The sequence below is a fragment of the Thermobia domestica genome, chromosome 11 (assembly GCF_964235325.1).
Source record: "Thermobia domestica chromosome 11, izTheDome1.hap1.1, whole genome shotgun sequence".
Classification (NCBI taxonomy): domain Eukaryota; kingdom Metazoa; phylum Arthropoda; class Insecta; order Zygentoma; family Lepismatidae; genus Thermobia; species Thermobia domestica.
In genome coordinates this window covers 1,866,317-1,885,676 of record NC_137464.1, presented here as the reverse complement: position 1 = coordinate 1,885,676, position 19,360 = coordinate 1,866,317, and the positions used below count along the sequence as shown (strand labels likewise).

Sequence of the window (19,360 nt, the reverse complement as noted above, 5' to 3'; positions counted from 1 at the left end):
AAACAACTAGCTGTTCGTGTGCTCTCTACACAGCGCATCATTCACATTCAAGCATTTATCTCCTTATGATTCCTCACAACACTTGTTCAAGTCCCTTTACAGACACAAGTCAAAGGTGTTTTGATAAAAATCGGCAAGGGGATATCATAAAGGGAAATTTTTTTCGATTATTTTTTTCAATATCTCGCATCGTTTGTAAGATTTGAGCCTACTTCCGGTTGGAGTTTCTAATTCATATATGATAAGAGTTTTCTTTCTTCTTGCATGTAGTATGTAATAAGCAAATACATTACACACACAATTAATTATAATGTCACTGATATATAGTATTCACTGGGCAAAACACTCCAAACAATATAGATATAGCTTAGCCTGGAGAAATGGTTATCCTTCGTTTTTCATTATCATTTGGCCATGAAACAAACGCCGTAGAGATATACTAACCCCGTTATCAATTATGTGGTGTTGGAATGTATAACCCTTAGGATACGATACTTTTTAAAATTTCAACGCTTTCAATGTATCTCTAAAAATGTAATAAAGGAATAACGGTCATTTTTGTAAATATTCAATTAGAACTACACAAAATCTGCTGTCGATCAGTGAAAACGGCATCTTTCTAGAGCTTATGTTTCCCGAGAACTCACTGTCGAAAGGATTGGTCACAAACATATAAACTTTTCTTGACCACAGACATAATGTAGCATTTTAATATATAGATTGTTCAGTTAATTCTACGTTCTTTAAGCAATTGTGTCAAGGTGTATTTGAATATTTGGAAGGTGTAAAGGTAAGTTTCACTTTTCAATAATTCTGCTTCTTTGGCCTTTTTGGAGTGCTTAAAAAAGGAGTTCCAGATGCAAGTGCATTATTGATATTTTAGGATGGTGTGTGGGGGGAGGCGGTTAGGAAAACTAAAAGTTCGTTTAAAGAAATGTATAATTTGTACAAGAGCTACTCAGTATATCCAGGGCGAAATAGGGATTTGGAAATCAGAAACATTGTGTTAGTTTGAAGTAAGGTTTTTTATTTATTTATTTATTTATTTATTTATTTTTTTAAGGATGACACGCATAGGATTGCCACCTGTCCCGACTTTTAAGAAAATTTTCAGTGTCCCAAATTACACCTAAGAGGGACACATAATACGACGGGATGCCGAATTACCCAAAACATTTACAAAATATTCGAGTGACATTCGTAAATTTCGACCCACGATATTTATCTGTGACTACTCAGATGTCGATCGATACGGTTTTATTGGCAGCAGTGCACAGTAGTCCAGAGACCCTCTAAACCTGGCCAAAACCTCAAAATTCGAAATTATCAGAAATATGAAAGACCTTACAGATTTAATAAGGAAAGATGTAAGGTGTGCAGAAATAGGTAGGTTTCCGTGCACCTCGTAAAGGTTGGGCCTACAGTTAGTACCAGTGTGTTGTCTCCTTCTACATTGTGCAGGACTTGTAGAAGCCTTCTTCGTGTTGTTTCGGATAACATTTCTGGAATGACAAGGAAAAACAGTCATTAGCCTAAATACTACTCGCAACAATATTATCCTACTCACATACCAATATGCCTTTCAAACCAGATCGGGCAAAAACGGGCAACACTTGGTCTTTTTCTCTAACAGATAATATCCCCTACTATCACAGAACTGGACTTGGCTGGACTCAAAATAAAATTCTACATGAAATTCAATATCAAGCATACCAATTCTAGTTTTCGATCTAATTTTATTTATCCACAGGGGGCCGCGGTGGCTCAGTGGTAGAGCGTTCACCTCTGGTGCTTGGGGTCTCGGGTTCGATCCTGCCCCCGCCAAGTGAACTTTGTAGTGGACAAACACCGTGTGCGTGGGTTTTCTCGGGGCTCTCCCGTTTCCTCCCGCTTTCTTCATTCCACCATTTCACTCATTACTCATCATCACCGTCTCCTTTAGCCTAACCGGCATAACCGTGGGACGTAAAACTCAAAGATTTCATTTCATTTCATTTATTTATCCACAGATTTATACATATGTGTCACGAAACGACGAATGTATAACAATGTTCTGCACGATCATTATTGATGTCTAACAACGAAACATTATTTTGTTTTCACATCACGAACTTTGTTTCCGCTACCGGGGTGGATACATGGCCTCCTCCCACGACTTGAATCTTTCACATTGGTACTATCTATAGGCTCAACCCCTACGAGCTGCACGAAAACCTACCTATTTCTGCACACCTTACCTCTTTCCTAATTAAATCTGTAAGGTCTTTCATATTTCTGATAATTTCGAATTTTGAGGTTTTGACCAGGTTTGGAGGGTGCCTGGACCACTGTGCAGTGAAATGATCGCCAGTGATATTGTTCTTTGTACCGGTTCATTGGTTTGTAATTTCTGTTGCACTAACCTCCAACAAGCTGGCGCTATGAGATCTGTTTCGTGCTATTTTGGTTTAAATTTTCATTCCTGTTTTTATTCGTGAATATATATATGTGTTTAATAAATTGTTCCATATTTAAATTTGAGTCTGAGGAACCGACGATCTGCACATGTTCGGTAAGTATTTTTCGCTTTAGGCTTAACAAAAGTGGCAACGTGTGACACATGGGACCACTCTATGGCACTTTATTATGAAAATGTATGTGTGGTGTAGGGTTAAGTGTTTTTATTATTTTAAAAACTATATACTTTACTTATTTTTTACTTTTTAAAATTTTTTAACGGGTTAAAATGTTAAAATCATTCCAATTTCTTTGTTTTTTGTTTTATTGTTGATAACTGATTAGATAGACAGAGATATTACAGTAGTGATAAAATAAAATGCTTCCAAGGCGAGGCTTATTTTTCTACGTGGCGCATCTAGAAAGTAACTTCCGCACACGTTCCATAGGTAGGAAACCGTATGGTGCGCGAAGCAATTGCGTGCACGTGAGAGAATAAGGTCCTAGCATGGCGCGTGCATCAGCGGAACTTCTCTAGTGCTCTCAGTAGCGTCATATCAGTGGTTTAAGATGGACGTTCGTATTCCAGCTCCCGCCGCGTGTGAGGTGCGAGCAATGATAAAGTTTTCAAATGCATAGAATATAGCGCCGATTAAAATCCATTGTCAGCTGTGCCAGGTCTCTGGGCCTAACGTGGTGAGTAAGCAGATGTTGCGTTGCTGGTGTAGATAATTTGCAGCAGGACGCCAAAATGTGCATGATGAAAAGCGCAATGGGAGGCTAACCGTCATCACAGACGGTCTTGTGGTCCTTGTTCGTTCCGAGCGATTACCTTCTGTTCTCAAGAGATTCCTGTCAGTTCAGCATAAGAGATTCCTGTCAGGTCAGCATAAGAGGTTCCTGTCAGGTCAGGTAAGAGATTCCTGTCTGGTCAGCATACGAGATTCCTGTCAGGTCAGCATAAGAGATTCCTGTCAGGTCAGCATAAGAGATTCCTGTCAGGTCAGCATAAGAGATTCCTGTCAGGTGAGCATAAGAGATTCCTGTCAGGTCAGCATAAGAGGTTCCTGTCAGGTCAGCATAAGAGATTCCTGTCAGGTCAGCATAAGAGATTCCTGTCAGGTCAGCATAAGAGGTTCCTGTCAGGTCAGCATAAGAGGTTCCTGTCAGGTCAGCATAAGAGATTCCTGTCAGGTCAGCATAAGAGATTCCTGTCAGGTCAGCATAAGAGATTCCTGTCAGGTCAGCATCAGCATTTTCAGAATAATGGAGAGGCGGAGGAGGTTGTCAAACAGTGTCTCCAATCTCAGGCGGCCGAGTTCTACGACACAGGTATAGACAAGTTGATCCCACGGTATGACGAATGTCTGAATTCCGGTGGTGAATATGTTGAAAAATAACTAAATACATCCTGTGTCTGATACAAATAAATGTTTCCATTCAATTTTGTTTTCTGTTTCTGTTCAAGGCATTTAGGAAAGTTACTTTTTGGATGCGCCTCATATTTGTTTTCTTAATTTACAGGATAATGCAAAAGATATTAATAATTAATTTTGTTTGTGTTTAAGGTACATGACTAGCAAATGTCACTCATTGAATGACCTGAAGACATCTCTAAGAAGTTACGGCTTCCGAGGTGAAGCGTTGGCAAGTTTACGAGATCTGTGTGGAATGTTGTCCATAACTTCCAGGCCTCAATCAAAGCACAAGAAGAGCGATACGTTTTGTAAGGTGTTTACACATGGGAAGGCTCATTCTGCTTGTGAATCGTATACGGAGCGACGGAGCTGTGGTACCACCGTTACTATTCAAGATTTCATGTACAACATGCCTATTAGACAAAAGAGAATCAATGATTCCATTGATTTGGAAGAAATCAAATCACATTTAGAGTGCATCGCGTTAATGCATCCCGAAGTTTCGTTCAGTTTACGAAACGATTCTACTGGTAATGTCGTCTTACAGACATACCATTGCACCAATATAGTACAAGTTTTTTCTAGTCTTTTTGGGCAACAGTTAGCAAAGTGTCTCAGTGAAGTGAATTATTCTTTAGATATTTTTAGTGTAAATGGTTACATCGGAAAGGAAGTAATTTCACAAAAGTCACTCCAGTTTGTGTACATAAACAAACGACTGGTGTTAAAAACTAAAATTCATAAACTGGTGAACATGATGTTAGGTAAGAGTTTTATGTTAAAAAACAGAGGTCCGTGGCGTGAAATTCCGATGAGGAAAGGAATGCAACAAGCCTTGTCCCTTTCTCCTCCAAGGAAAGACAAATATGGCATATTTGTTCTCAATATTGTGTGTCCTTATAATGAATATGATATCTGTATGGATCCAAAGAAAACTTTGGTGGAATTCAGGAACTGGAATTTGGTTTTGCAATGCGTTGAGGATGCTGTGCGACATTTTCTCGAGCGAGAGAATCTTACTTATGTCGAAAGTGACGAACAGACAAGTTCCAGAGATTGTTTTGACAATAGTGATAAATTTTCCGTTATCGCAGAAATTGAAAAGTTAGATAGAGAGAATGCCTTAAATCATTGTATTTCGGGATTCGATAAGCAGCCAGGTAATTTAGACGGAAATGCTACACATAAGAATGCTCAAGGAAGCGTCGATCCATCGGATATGCAAGGAGTTGTTCAAAGCATGCCTGCCAAAAGAATTAAACCGTTAACTGACGAAGAAGAAGCTGTGTTGTCTGTTCACGATAGATCGGAAGATGATAGCGGGAAATCAGACTCAGAAGGAACAATTAACACAGAGAATCCTTATTCTAGAAGCTTTCCTGTTGGCTTTGCTGCTATGTCAACTGAAAGTGAATCATCATCCAATGATATTTCAGGTCCTTTGGGTAAACTGAAACCAACATTTCGTGAGTCGTTTTTCAAAACACCAGCGATTCCGAAAGTTTCAAACAATAAACCTCCTCCTGTAGTTCGGAAATGTAAAGATTTTTCTTCTTCAGAATTGGAAAGTCAAGCAGAACGACTTAAAAAACAAATGAACGCAGCGAAAAAATTACAGAAGTTTTCATTTACTGTCGGCGCAGAGAAGAAACTTACAAAGAATGCACAGGTTCAACATCGCAAAGAAGAGAATCATAATGTAGAAGTTTCAAAAATATCGAAAGACCGTGAGTTACTTGGCGTAAACAATACTATGTTAGATGTTTGTCGACGAAAGGATGTTCATGAGAGAATATTTAAAGATCCTAGCCATATCAAAGTTAACATTGCAACCGAGAAAACAAACAATAAGGCAATAATGCCCTCTAACCAGTTAGTATTAAAGAATAAAGAGGTAGTTACCAACAATGGGATGTCTATGAAGCCTATGCACTGCACACAAGGTAGAATCCAATCACAAGAAACAGCTCTAGGGAAAAGGACATGTTTCAATGAGAAATCCAGTAGCAATAACTTAATGGAGAACAGGACATTAAATATCAGCACTCATCTTACAGCAACAGCTCAGTGCAAGAAGTGTGGAAGGTGCATTTCACAGTTTAGACATTCTGATTCCAGGCATATCGCCCTCGGTAGAGGCACTTGTTCTGAAGCTGTCTGTGATAACACCAGAACTATCAAAGAAAGACCATATATGACATCCAGCGACTTTCTGCAACCGTTAGAAACTCAAAAGTTAACTTCTTGCGCGAAAAAACTGTATCCAGTGCCCACTGTAAATTCTGCCCACAAAATTGTTTCTAACAATTGTAAATTCTGCTGTCAATATGAGAATAATCAAACCACAAATCGCCTGGCAATTTCTAATAGATACCCTGATTGTATTCCTCAAAATACAGGGAAAAGTCATGTTGTCAATAGTAGTTTGAATGGTACGTCAAACGAAAGAGGCAGATCATGTATGAAAATAAATGTAGATCCAAACTGGAAGGTAAGACGCTGCTTTCGAGGTACACCTTTATTCTTTCATCCTAATCGCGATTTTGAGTTTGAGTTATCAGACAGTGTAAGTGTAGAAACTGTTCCCAATCAACTGTTGGAGACAAGGCTGAATCGTGATATCTTAAGTAAGTTACCGGACAGTCAGTGTACCCAAGAATCTGTGAACGATACTGTGCATAAATCGTCCAAAATAAATTTCAGCGATTTAGCTGTTGCGAATATTCCAGAACATTCTATTGGAGAAGAACACGATCGTGATAGTGTTAACAGTTACAGGAGCACAGGTTTTCCTTACGTATCAGATACACCAACGCTTTTGGACGAAGATACCGTAAATGAGGACGGTGGTACACGTGAAGAAACGGAACAAGAGCGAAATAGTAATAATTCTTGTAGCGTGAGAAACGAAAATGGTGCACCAGATACTCAGAAACAGATAGAAGATAGTCATGATCGAAGGTGCCTTGATATTGAGAACACAAGCGCTACTCAGCACAGTAGTGAGCAGAGTATGTCGCTTCTTCAGTGTAATAATTATTCGTCATACACTGAGAAACATAGTTACCGAAATACCGAAAGCGACAGAAATCTTGCTGTTTGTGAAGATCAAAGTTGCCTCGATTCTGAAAATGGAAGCGTTATCGGACACAGCAGTGAACAAAGTATGTCTCTGCTTCAGTATAACAAGTACTCGTCGCATACTGAGAAACGCAGTTACCGAAATACGGAAAGCGACTGTAATCATGAGGCTATTTGTGCAGATAACGTGCGTGAAATGGAAGATATCAGATCACACAAAGAACAAAGCTCATTAAAAATAGCAATGTCAAATGATCAAATGTCGAGATACAATGACAGTACGTCTTATGAAGAACATCCTCCGAAAAGAAAAAGGTATTCGGGAGAAGCTGTAACAAAAAACGATAGCTGTGAAAACGAAATCACTGTAGTAGAAGCTCAAGATTATCATCAGCAAAGAAAGGTTTTGCAGCGTGATTCAGATTCAAGTGCGACAATGTTTTCTGGTGAACATTCAGTGGATACACTAAATTTGGGTAGTATACCTTGCGACAGTTTTAAAGACCCAATTCATGAACAAAATAACAGCCATTCACGCAACCAAGTTAACGAAATAGAGAACGAGATATGCGCAGACCAGTCAATTGGTAGTGAATATAAAGCCAGAGATGATAATTCACCAACAAGTGATCAGGAAGGAGGCCAAAAGTCTTCAAGTAATACACAGAAACTGGCTACTGATTGCGATTCCGTAAACACTAAACACAGTACAAGCTCAAACAGTACTTCACATCGCAATAGGCCAACACTATCTACTGATTTCATCACCACTTTAAGTTCTACATTTGAATTTTCTTCTGAAATTGCTGAAGGTGAAAATGAAACAAACAATTATAGTACCGAACAACAGAAACGTGCAGTTAGTGAGTCTCCTGAAGAACGTATTCAGAGCGTGGCTGATGAACCGTTTCCGGGAACAAAGAACGTGACTTCTGAACGAACTGAAACGTTATCGTTCGACTTTAGTGGTGAATTGTTACCTGCAGAGTCTGTTTTGACTTCATTATTAGATACTGGAGAAAAATCTACTGGCAAACATTCAAGTAACTCTTCACTGTTGCGCAAAGATGAAGACATTTTTTACGATATTCCGGAGATCGGTGTCGATTTGTGTGATAAAAATAGTGATGGAAACAGTGACAGTTCCAGTCATCACTCTGGTAGTAATAGAACTAATTTAAAGAGATCACATGATGTAGAAGAGGACACGTCTAGAAAGAAATGTAATTTGTCTTCTGGTTCAGTCACGTCAATTGACCAAAATCAAGAAATTAATATTGATTCTAAAACAAATGATCTAGAAATAGGAGAAAATGTGAACGATAATATAAATGATAATGCTGCGTGTCAGGATATAGTAGAAAATGCAATAACAGAAGAAAACTCAGCTGAATGGAAAGAAAGTGTAGATTACGCTGGCCGTAAATATTACGTTCATAGTCGAACTGGGAGCATAATGTTTAATACTCCTGTATTTGCTAGTCAACAGGACTTGTTTACAATGTCGAAACGAAGTTCGCATCTTCCGAAAGGGATGAGTCCCATTATGCAAACGAATAATCACCAGGACGAGTTCATAAATCAAGAATCACGTCAAACCTTGGGAGATATTGTTGCTGATAACAATAATGGTCAAGAGGAAACATTGTTGATTAAATGGAGAAACGAAAGGAAGCAATTACAAGAAGGTAGGCTTTTTGGATTTCTTTTTTATTTCTTGTATTATAGTACTTTATTCACTTAGGTATGCTAGGCAATCATACTTTTTATATATATATATAGGGTAAACGGCTCCTGAACGGGACATGTTATCATCTGCATGATCTTCAAATACACTCTCAATAATTAGTCAGGTTTCTAGTCTCAGCAAGCCATTATCGCACTTCACATCTCTCAACAACTGGTGTTTCATGGTTGAATGAACTTTCTCTTTTTCCTGAAATCAGCATTGCAACCTTCTGTCTTAAGATAAAAAATTTTAAATCTAAATATTTAACAGAATAAGGAGATATCACTAATAAATTTAATTTCGAGAGTACACTAAGTAATACGAAGTACATCGCACATAATCTTATTATTAACTTCCTAGTAATGATAGGAGACAAGACTTGAAACTTAAGGCTTTTATAAGATTCAGGAGTAGTAGTTAACTCTTGCGAGTGACATCTTTCTGGACTATCTTCTGAAACGTAAATCAGTTTTATCAAAAACGACTCAGGAGATTTTGCTTATATTTCATAAATAAATATAAATAAATCCAATAACCCAAGAATAATGTGTAGTTTTTTTTTTTTTTTTTTTTTTTTTTTTTTAATACGGCATGCGATTTTATTGATACTTCCTTCAACTTGCAGAAATAACTGTTTGGAATTGCAATACATCAAGTTTACGTGAGGTAAAAGGAGTAAATTCTACCCGATGTTGCACGTTTGAACATACTCACACAAAATTATTTTCCAGTGAAACCTACCGAATAAATTATTCAATTTATTTAAAATATGTGTACATTTATCTTTTTTATCGCATTCATACAATCCTCACTTGTTGCGATTGAAAATAGTAGGATAAACAGGAACAAACTCCCCAGACTTTGGGATTTCCATATTTTAAATAATATAATAAGAAAATAATTTTCTGTGAAGACGTTCGCCAAAATTGCTTGATTTTGACATAATAAAGTGTATAGTTTGTTTATGGCTTAATAAACATCCCAATGCATGTAGTTAAATGACAATATCGCATGTTATAAATTCATATGGATATTCTAACCAGCAGTATTTTGCCTAAGATGTGCTAACACACTGAATAATCTCTTGAAAAAAACATCCAAATTTAAGGCGCCAACACCTGGAAATCGTCCCCCCCCCCCCAAAAAAAAGACTGTTTTAAAGGATAGGTGCTGATTTGCACGGGTGCTGACTGCCACAGCCAATTATTGGTGCTGACTGCCACGACTGTCGCTGATTGCAAATATGAAGGTGCTGACTGCCACGACGACGTGCTGACTGCCATGAGCCTGGGAGAAACTGTATTTGGAAAGAGAGGAATTAATCCCTCATACTAAATTTATGATTATTAATTAATTTAATAGGGATTAATTTAGTAATCATCACAGCAAATCTATGTGGCATCCTATAACTTACAAAGTTGCTCACTAAGTGGAACAACATACACTTGGATGTTCATAAAGGGATTGTCTTTTCTGTTATATGTACAATTTGCACATTTCATTGTTTATATTAATTGTTTTATTGTATTATTTAATGGATATGATGGTCTGAAGCCAGCTGACAAGGGAAGTTTGGGAGAAGCATTCGCCTGCAGAGAAATAAGCATGTTATTTGAAGGACCAATTCATGCTGATTACAACAGGTAATAAAACTCCTGTACGTTGAGAACTGTTCGAGATATTCAGCTTGGAAATTTATATGAGAAAATGAGTGGATGCACGTTTCAATACATTAAGTATTCTCACCCATGGTGAAGCCTGTGGTTTGAACTTGCTATTGCTTTATTACTGGGGTTCATTCACAGACAAATTGTCCATTACAAGTTGCATGACGGATAGCAAAGACCTAATGGTTGAGAAGATACCAAAGAATTGCACACGATTTGTGCAACCATTTGATGTGCTTTGATTCCGATCAATCAAAGATTATGGCAGGAGATTTGTACATAGTATGAAACTTCTTCATCTGGACGTTATAATATATCAACGAAGCAATCAAATAAAGTTTGTGTCCATACGAATCACTTCCGATCACCGCAATACATTGGATTGTTTCAGTTTGCGTTCTGCAAGGCAGGTTACGAACAAATTATAGGCCTATAACTTTTGAATCACTTGTCGAATTTGCTTTTTGCTTTGGTTCTGCGAACTGTTCTCTTGACCGATGCAACACAATTGCACATATAAAATGTTCATGGTGCAAGGAAGTATTTTGTCTGCGTCATTTCTTCATAAAACAGAAGAACAACAGTGATCAATTTTCATCTCTAACCTATGATTATTGTGAACAATGTAATGACTAATTGTATCTAACAAACCCGTTAGTTATTGCGAAACACTTTTTCTCTGTTACTTCCGATAGCTTTCAATTCGTATGTCAATATTCGTCACTAATTATGTTGTACTTAACGCGTATAAATGCGTATATCCTCATTTTCTCATATAAACTTCCAACTTGAATATCTCGAACCGTTCTCATCCGTACAGGAATTTTATTAGCTTGTTATAATCAGCATGAATTGGGACTTCAAATGGCATGCTTAGTTTCTCTGCAGGCGAGTGCTTTCTCCTGAACTTCCCTTGTGAGGTAAAGCCAGCAGTGCTTTTTTGATGGAACTTTCAAGAGCTGCTCGAAACAATTTGCACAGCTGTACACAGTTCATGCTGACATAGGGAGTTCAAGTGAGAATACATAAATCGTACCAATTTTGTACGCACCACTCCCTGACAAAACTGAAAGTACACTCATGTCCAAAAATTATTGTCGCATATCTATAAATGTCTTCTTGTAAGAATATAATTTGATAATTTTGCAGAGTACTTTTAATACTTATATTATGTGTATAATCAGGGAATTTATTTGTGATAAATTTCATAGGAAAAGAATTATAAATACGAAAATCATAATGAGTAAAATAAAATGTAACTAAATGGACAAGAAAATTTTATTTTCGTTTTATTGTTCTTATTTACTGCTCTTTTGACATGAAATTTACCACATACTTGTCTTTGCCGATTATACACATATTAACATTATAAGAAATACCGGGCGAATTCGTTATCAAATTATATTACTAGAACAACATATTTATAATCATGTGACAATAATTTTGGACATGAGTGTACATACAAAGACCTGTTTACCTTTGTTAGTTGTTGGTCTGAACAACACGATCGTAAGGATCATCTAGTTTCTTTGATGCTTCTTGGCGTCCGGTAATGTTACGTCTAGCAACTTTCCCTCAGGCTCGTGGCAGTCAGCACGCCATCGTGGCAGTCAGCACCTTGATATTGGTAATCAGCGCCAGTCGTGGCAATGAACACCAATAATTGGCTGTGGCAGTCAGCACCCCACCGTTTTAAAATGTTAAAATTACACTCGAATATTAATCTAGCAAACAGTAGGAAATATTTTTCATACTACTACTTCTAATACTATTATTATTATTATTATTATTATTATTATTATTATTATTATTATTATTATTATTATTATTATTATTATTATTATTATTATTATTATTATTATTATTATAAGCATCGCCGATTTTCTTCTGACACGGTCTTTTTTTTTTTTTTTTTTAGTTTAGTTTAATGTTCCATGATTATGCTTCGAGGCAGTGGCATAGAGAGGGAGGCTCACCCAGCTCGACCTCCCCCTTAGTGGCGTAATATCGAATATGATTTTGTATTCTTATTTGTGATTCCGATGTTTTGACTTTTTTAAAATATAATTTATCATCACAAAATATATTTTAAAGTCATGTTCAAAAGAATAACTTCTTCATTCTTGATTGATTTTAAACTCAAGGAAATTGTGGCAAATTTGAGGCATCAGAAATAATATACTACAATGCACATATTACTTTTTTTTTATTTTTATTTTATTTCTATTTTATTTTATTTTATTATTATTATTATTATTATTTTTTACGAAAGTTACCATTGAAGAGACTTTCAATTGCCAGTGGGATGACCTACTTAGGATTATCCCCATTCTTCACTAATTTAAATCGCAAGCAATATATATATACTACGTTGTTCAAAAGCGAATACTTTTCACGAAAGTTATCACGGAAATAACTTTCAGAATATCGGGAGAATAAGGGGGCCTTGATCTATTTTAACTACATACATTGGGATGTTTGTTAAGCCATAAACAAACTATACTCTTTATTACGTCAAAATCAAGCAATTTTGGCGAACGTCTTCACAGAAATTATTTTCTTATTATATTATTTAAAATATGGAAATCTCAAAGTCTGGGGTGTTTATTCCCGTTTACCCTACTATTTTCAATCGCAACAAGTGAGGATTGTATGAATGCGATAAAAAAGATAAATGTACACATATTTTAAATAAATTGAATAATTTATTCGGTAGGTTTCACTAGAAAATTATTTTGTATGAGTATGTTCAAACGTGCAACATCGGGTAGAATTTACTCCTTTTACCTCACGTAAACTTGATGTATTGCAATCCCAAACAGTTATTTCTGCAAGTTGAAGGAAGTATCAATAAAATCGCATGCCGTATTAGAAAAAAAAAAAAAAAAAGCCCTAACAGGAAATTACTTTTCCTGCATATTTTTATATAAGAATTTGTTTTACACATTATTCTTGGGTTATTGGATTTAAATATTTATTTATGAAATATAAGCAGAATCTCCTGAGACGTTTTTGATAAAACTGATTTACGTTTCAGAAGATAGTCCAGAAAGATGTCACTCGCAAGAGTTAACTACTACTCCTGAATCTTATAAAAGCCTTAAGTTTCAAGTCTTGTCTCCTATCATTACTAGGAAGTTAATAATAAGATTATGTGCGATGTACTTCGTATTACTTAGTGTACTCTCGAAATTAAATTTATTAGTGATATCTCCTTATTCTGTTAAATATTTAGATTTAAAATTTTTTATCTTAAGACAGAAGGTTGCAATACTGATTTCAGGAAAAAGAGAAAGTTCATTCAACCATGAAACACCAGTTGTTGAGAGATGTGAAGTGCGATAATGGCTTGCTGAGACTAGAAACCTGACTAATTATTGAGAGTGTATTTGAAGATCATGCAGATGATAACATGTCCCGTTCAGGAGCCGTATATTTATAAATAAATAATTATGTATTTTGGCATTTGACATCTGTGCCCTTTTATGCCCATCACGTATCAGGCTTGACGTTCCTTCGGGGAAGTGGGAAAGGAAGGAAAATACATGGTATTTTTATGTTAGGAACCATCCCGACATTCACCTGGTGTGAATGAGAAAAACTGGGCTGGCCCGAAAATGTTTTTATAGCTTTTCCGACCAAGTGGCCTCACCAAGAATCGAACGTGGGACCTCTCGCACCAAAGGCAAAAGCGTTAGCAACTACACTACGTGGGGCCACCTTAATCGGATTTGTTTCTTCTCATATATACATGAGGGTTATTTTTTAAGATCCGTTTTGCAAGAAAATCGAAACAAGTAAAATTGCTGAAAGCAATATAAATTATTTACTAAATTTATATACGAATCTCTATTTCACTACGTAATTTCCTTGCTCATTTAAACATCGTAACGAACAACTATATTTTTTTGTTTTTTGTTTTTTTAAGTTTTCTTCATAGAACTCTGCCGCCTGTGATAATTAGTTTATCACGTTTTTTGAATTTTGGTTTCAATAGCCTGCACTAAATAATCGTTACAGATGACGGACCAGAGTTGATTCATAATAGAATATTTTCCCTACCTTCGTTAAACAATATGACATGTCTCCATACTTTACTGGTACACTTTGCGTTGTCACTGTATAGCTAATTTATCGGGCAATGAATATTCGTAGCTGTCATTTTTCTTTATTGTTAGGAACAGAATGACCGTATTGCACAGTCGGCAGGCTTCTCGGGTTTTTTAACTATGCTAACCTCACCAACGAAGCGTGCAAATTGCCTCAGATTGTAGTCAGGAACATGTGGAATTAATGATATTCACAAAGAGATCTTACTTTAATAATACCCCTCTTACTTACGAATATTAGGTAAGCAGATATGCTCCTTTTCATATTTAGTTATTAGGCAAACAACTCGTGTTATCTCTGTTGTTTCACTAATTTCATAGAGTTTTCATTGTAACCGTTTCTTATGGATGAAATACAGAAATTTAACGTCATGTACGGTCACCTGTAAAAGTGAGCACTAACCGCACATAATTTTCTTTTGTCAACAATCTCAGAATACATAAACTATTTTTAAGATATGTCTTGTTAGCTTTAAAAGAAAATAATACTGTAATTGACCAATTCATTCTGAAGCTTTGAACATTTGTGGGATAAGATTTATTTTTGGCCGATTCGTGCTCGCGAAGTGGTGGAATATTTCACTTGGTATCATTCACGGCGTCTATGACTCCATTCCACGTCGCGTCAGAGCTGTCCTAAGGACGAAAGGTGGTTCAACACCATATTAATCTAGTAGATTGCACTTTTTCCGGTGTTTCCATCAAATTGATAAGTATCTGTATATAAAACCTTAGTACGTTGTATTTATTTCTTAACCAGTATTCCAACCTCCAATGGTGATCAAGTCTTCGTCTGGAGTAATTGTTTCAGAAGAAATCCCAAACTGCTATTTGAATCACGTACTTTCATATTTTTCTTCGACGATAATGTTTTATCCTAAGTCTGTAGAAATTAAAAAGTAGATTAAAATGTCGTACACTTTCTTCTTAACATTACGTTCTAATGCTGTAGGATTTGAATAGACTGGGTAGCGTACTTGTTAACACATCGGCACTATAAACTGGAGACCGGGTTCGATTTTTGGTCCAGTCGTGTACTTGTTCATTCTATGTACCAAGAAGGATCTTAATTTAAGTGCTTTGGTGTTTTGTAAAGTTTTTCACTAGATTTTTGTAATGTGTATTATTTTCAGATTGCCAAAAGTTAGTGGAAGCATTAAACGCCGAACCTGAAGATCGGACAGTCTTTTGTGACAAAGAGATCTCGAATGGATGTGTCCAAGATGCTTCCAAGACAGCTGTTAAAGTGTACAATGTTATCCATCCTTATAAATTCACAAAGGATGTCTTCATAAACTGCGAGGTAATTTTATCTATATACCTAAACGACGACGACGACAACGACGTCTCGTCATTGTTATTATTATTATTATTATTATTATTATTATTATTATTATTATTATTATTATTATTATTATTATTATTATTATTATTATTATTATTATTAAGTTTTCTGCCTGTCTGCACCTCCTGAAAATAATAGAACATATCATTTTCAACTTTTAGATTTGGTCTGGAAATATTTTTTCCACGTTTCTCGATCTTCAGCTTTCTCTTTTAATTCCCAGTATTTTCTTGTTTATCAAATTACCGACCACTTGTTTTTTTCCTACTCATCGTTTTCTTTCCAATTTTTCCTCCATGCCGGTATGAAGAAGACAATTTCTTTGCAAGATATGACCAATCCAATTGGTCTTCCTACGAAGGATTTTCTCTCTTACTCGTTTTGAAATATCTTCGTTTGTTAGCTCTTCATCTATTTTATTAATTTTCCTTCAACACCACATTTCAAAGATTGCTAAATATTTCTTGCCTAATTTCTAAAATGCCCAAGCCTTCAAGCCATATACTCCCCATATATAGCACATTGCTCAGTCTGTCTGGTTGGTTATGTTTCAAACTTCATGCACATTGGCTTAATTATCCACAATACCGTACCCAGTTATTTAAACCAACATCTGTACGTTATTTTTGTACTTATATGTGAAACTGTAATTGAAGTCCTCTTATGCGCGCACTTACTCTATATTTTAAATAATGGAATAAATCTTTAATTCTAATTTCTGTAGTTATAACTTTATCGTATGATCTTTATTTCTTAGGTTTTAGGTCAGTTGGATGATAAATTTATAGTGGCGTTAGTAAGTTTGAAGCCGGATAGAAAACCACATCTAATAGTGTTGTTTGATCAGCATGCAGTTCACGAGAGAATAAGATTAGAAAAGATAACAGGTAAGTGTAAACCTTTAGATAATTCTTATTTTTACTTTCAATACTAAGTACGAACATGTGTCTTTGTCTTTATTCACCCATCTTCCAAGAAATTTTGTTTCCTTTTAAAGAAAGAACTTACGCTATGATCAAAATAGAAAAAAAATATTTTAATGTTCTTTTAAACTGTGATAAAATGAATACTTCTTGTCTGATAAAATAGATTGCTAAAGTAAGGAAAGATTGAAAATATAGAAACACGGACGAGAGCTCAGTTACCCATATTCAAAGCGACTAAATTACTTTGATAAAACAAATTTAACACGTTTTATTACACTTCCATTTCTTAATTTAATTTAATTTATTTATTATTATTGGTTGGAATGGAAGGATCGAAGACTCATAAAAAACTTATATATGAACCAACAAATAAGTGTTAGAGTAGGGAAGAAAATGACAGGAGATTGCAGTTGGAATGGGAGTTCGACAAGGAAGCTGTCTCTCGCCTACATATCTATTTAGAAGAGAGAGTGAAAAAGAACCTATAAAATGAAGACGGCATTTCAGTAGGAGGTAAAATGATTAGTTGTATACAGTTTGCAGATGATATGACGCTTATTGCAGAATCTGAAGAGAAAATCAGTAAGATGTTAGAAAGCTTGAAGATGGGCTATGAAGGATATGGGATGAAAATAAATGTTAGAAGGAGAAAAGCCATGGTGATTGGAATATAAGTAGGAGAGGAGAAAATAGAACAGGTGACAAGTTTTCGATACCTGGGTACTATTATTAGTGATAATATGAAGTGTGAACGTGAAATAAAAGCAAGGATAGAAAGGTCGAAAGAAGCCTTTAGGAGGAAGAAAAATGCTATTTTGTGAGACCTTGAATAAAGAGTTTAGAAAAAGACATATAAAATGCTTCGTATGGAGTATTGTACTGTATGGGTCAGAAACATGGACATTACGCAAAAATGAAAAACGACTGGAAGCTTTCGAAATGTGGGTATGGAGAAGAATGGAGAGAATTAAGTGGGTCGAGCGAATAGCGAATGAGACGGTGTTAAAAATGGGGGAAGAGAAAAAAACAATGTTAGATATTATTAAGAGGAGGAAGAACTGTAAGAAAGAACTGTATCATGAGGCACGTGCTAGAGGGTATGGTGGCAGGAAAGAGAGGGAGGGGTGGAAGAAGACTACAATTAATGGACAATATCAAAACAGAAAAATCGTACGTGAAGACGAAGAGGTTAGTGGAAGACCGTAGAACATTGAAGCTTCTCAGTTGTGTGAAGTGTCCTGTCAGTAATGGCAGAATACCTGTGACAATGATGATATATTATTATTTTAGTAGATGAATATTTTGATTGAAATATGATGTTAATGGTTTCTCTCAATTTCTTCATTCATATTGGCTCAGTGGTAGAGTGGTTATCTTTGGTACGTGGTGTCTGTGGTCCGATCGCCGCCCAAGTAAGTTTGTGGTGGAAAACATCGTATCCGTGGGGTTTTCTTGGAGTACTCCCGTTTCCTCCCACATTCCAACTCCACGAGCTTTTCCATTATCATTCACTTGTCTTAATCATCGTCTCCCTTATCTTAATGGACATAATTACGGAATGTTAAACTGAAAGATTTTCTTCATTCGTGCCTCTCATTAACACAAAAGGGTTTGTAAATTCATTATTCATCTTGAGCATTAGGACGGAAAAGTTGTTAAAATTTAGTTTTCCTGGAGCATAAAACTATCATTTTTAGCGTTACAATATTTTTAAAGATAGGTTGTCACTAAAATATATGTTTATACTAAAGTATGTTTTTAAATTTAAATATAAACATGGAATTAATGGGGTTTCTAAATTTTCTTCATAATGGTAATGCAAGAATTAAGGAAGTTAGCAAAACTAAGAGAAAAAAGTATTTTAAATTTATAGGTATTTAGAAAAGTTCCATTATTGTCACAGGGGAACCACACCTCCGAAAGGAAAAACTTTATTATGTTAGCACTGAACTCATCCCACCACATAAGCAGAAGCATCTGACTGTGATTATTATTACAGTTTTATTGTGTAACACGTACTTGCAGCAGTCTTTTGTGTAATTAGCACGTCCACGACCGTCTAAAACCAACTGTCAAAGTCTGAGATTATCGTATTCTGGATTTTTTTATTGATCGAGTTTGGTAGAGGTAATTTTTAAGATTTGGTAGAACAAGTAAAAGTAGTAGTCATAATTTGAATTTAACATGAGAACTAGTCTAGCATTGTATAGTAGAGTTTGTGCGAAATGGATATTTATCAGTTTCACCGCTTGTGACAGAAGCAATTGAGCATCGAGAATTTTGAAAAAGATTCTGAATAACTTCGCCTAGCTCAAATGAAGACTGAACAGAATATTATATGGAAGAATGCTTCACTAAGATCATTGTGTACACCCCCTATCCACGACACCATCGGTTATTAAAGTTGATATCCACCTGTAAGGTTGTTTTGATCAGCTGCATCACAAACAGTCACAAGGTTCATTAAATGGCACACCAACTGTTCTTTACTCACATATACACAGTTCAATTGTTCACTTGTATGATAGTTCATTCAGGAATCTTGTTCTACAGGGTGGTCCATAAGTCTTAGTACAGTGGATTATTTTGGAAACAAACATGATTAAAGCAAATCTGACTAGTGGAGGACCGATTTGGGTAAAGGAGCTA

The 19,360-nt window shown here is 35.8% G+C and overlaps 1 protein-coding gene across 1 annotated transcript in view; it reads left to right on the top strand.

Moving 5' to 3' along the window:
* LOC145663817 (DNA mismatch repair protein Mlh3-like) overlaps positions 1-19,360 on the top strand; it is a 69,805-nt gene that overhangs the window by 18,995 nt on the left and 31,450 nt on the right. The window contains exons 5-7 of the mRNA XM_081729909.1: positions 4,005-8,623; positions 15,574-15,743; positions 16,543-16,672. Coding sequence (XP_081586035.1) covers positions 4,005-8,623; positions 15,574-15,743; positions 16,543-16,672 — 4,919 coding nt within the window. The remainder of the gene's footprint in view (positions 1-4,004; positions 8,624-15,573; positions 15,744-16,542; positions 16,673-19,360) is intronic.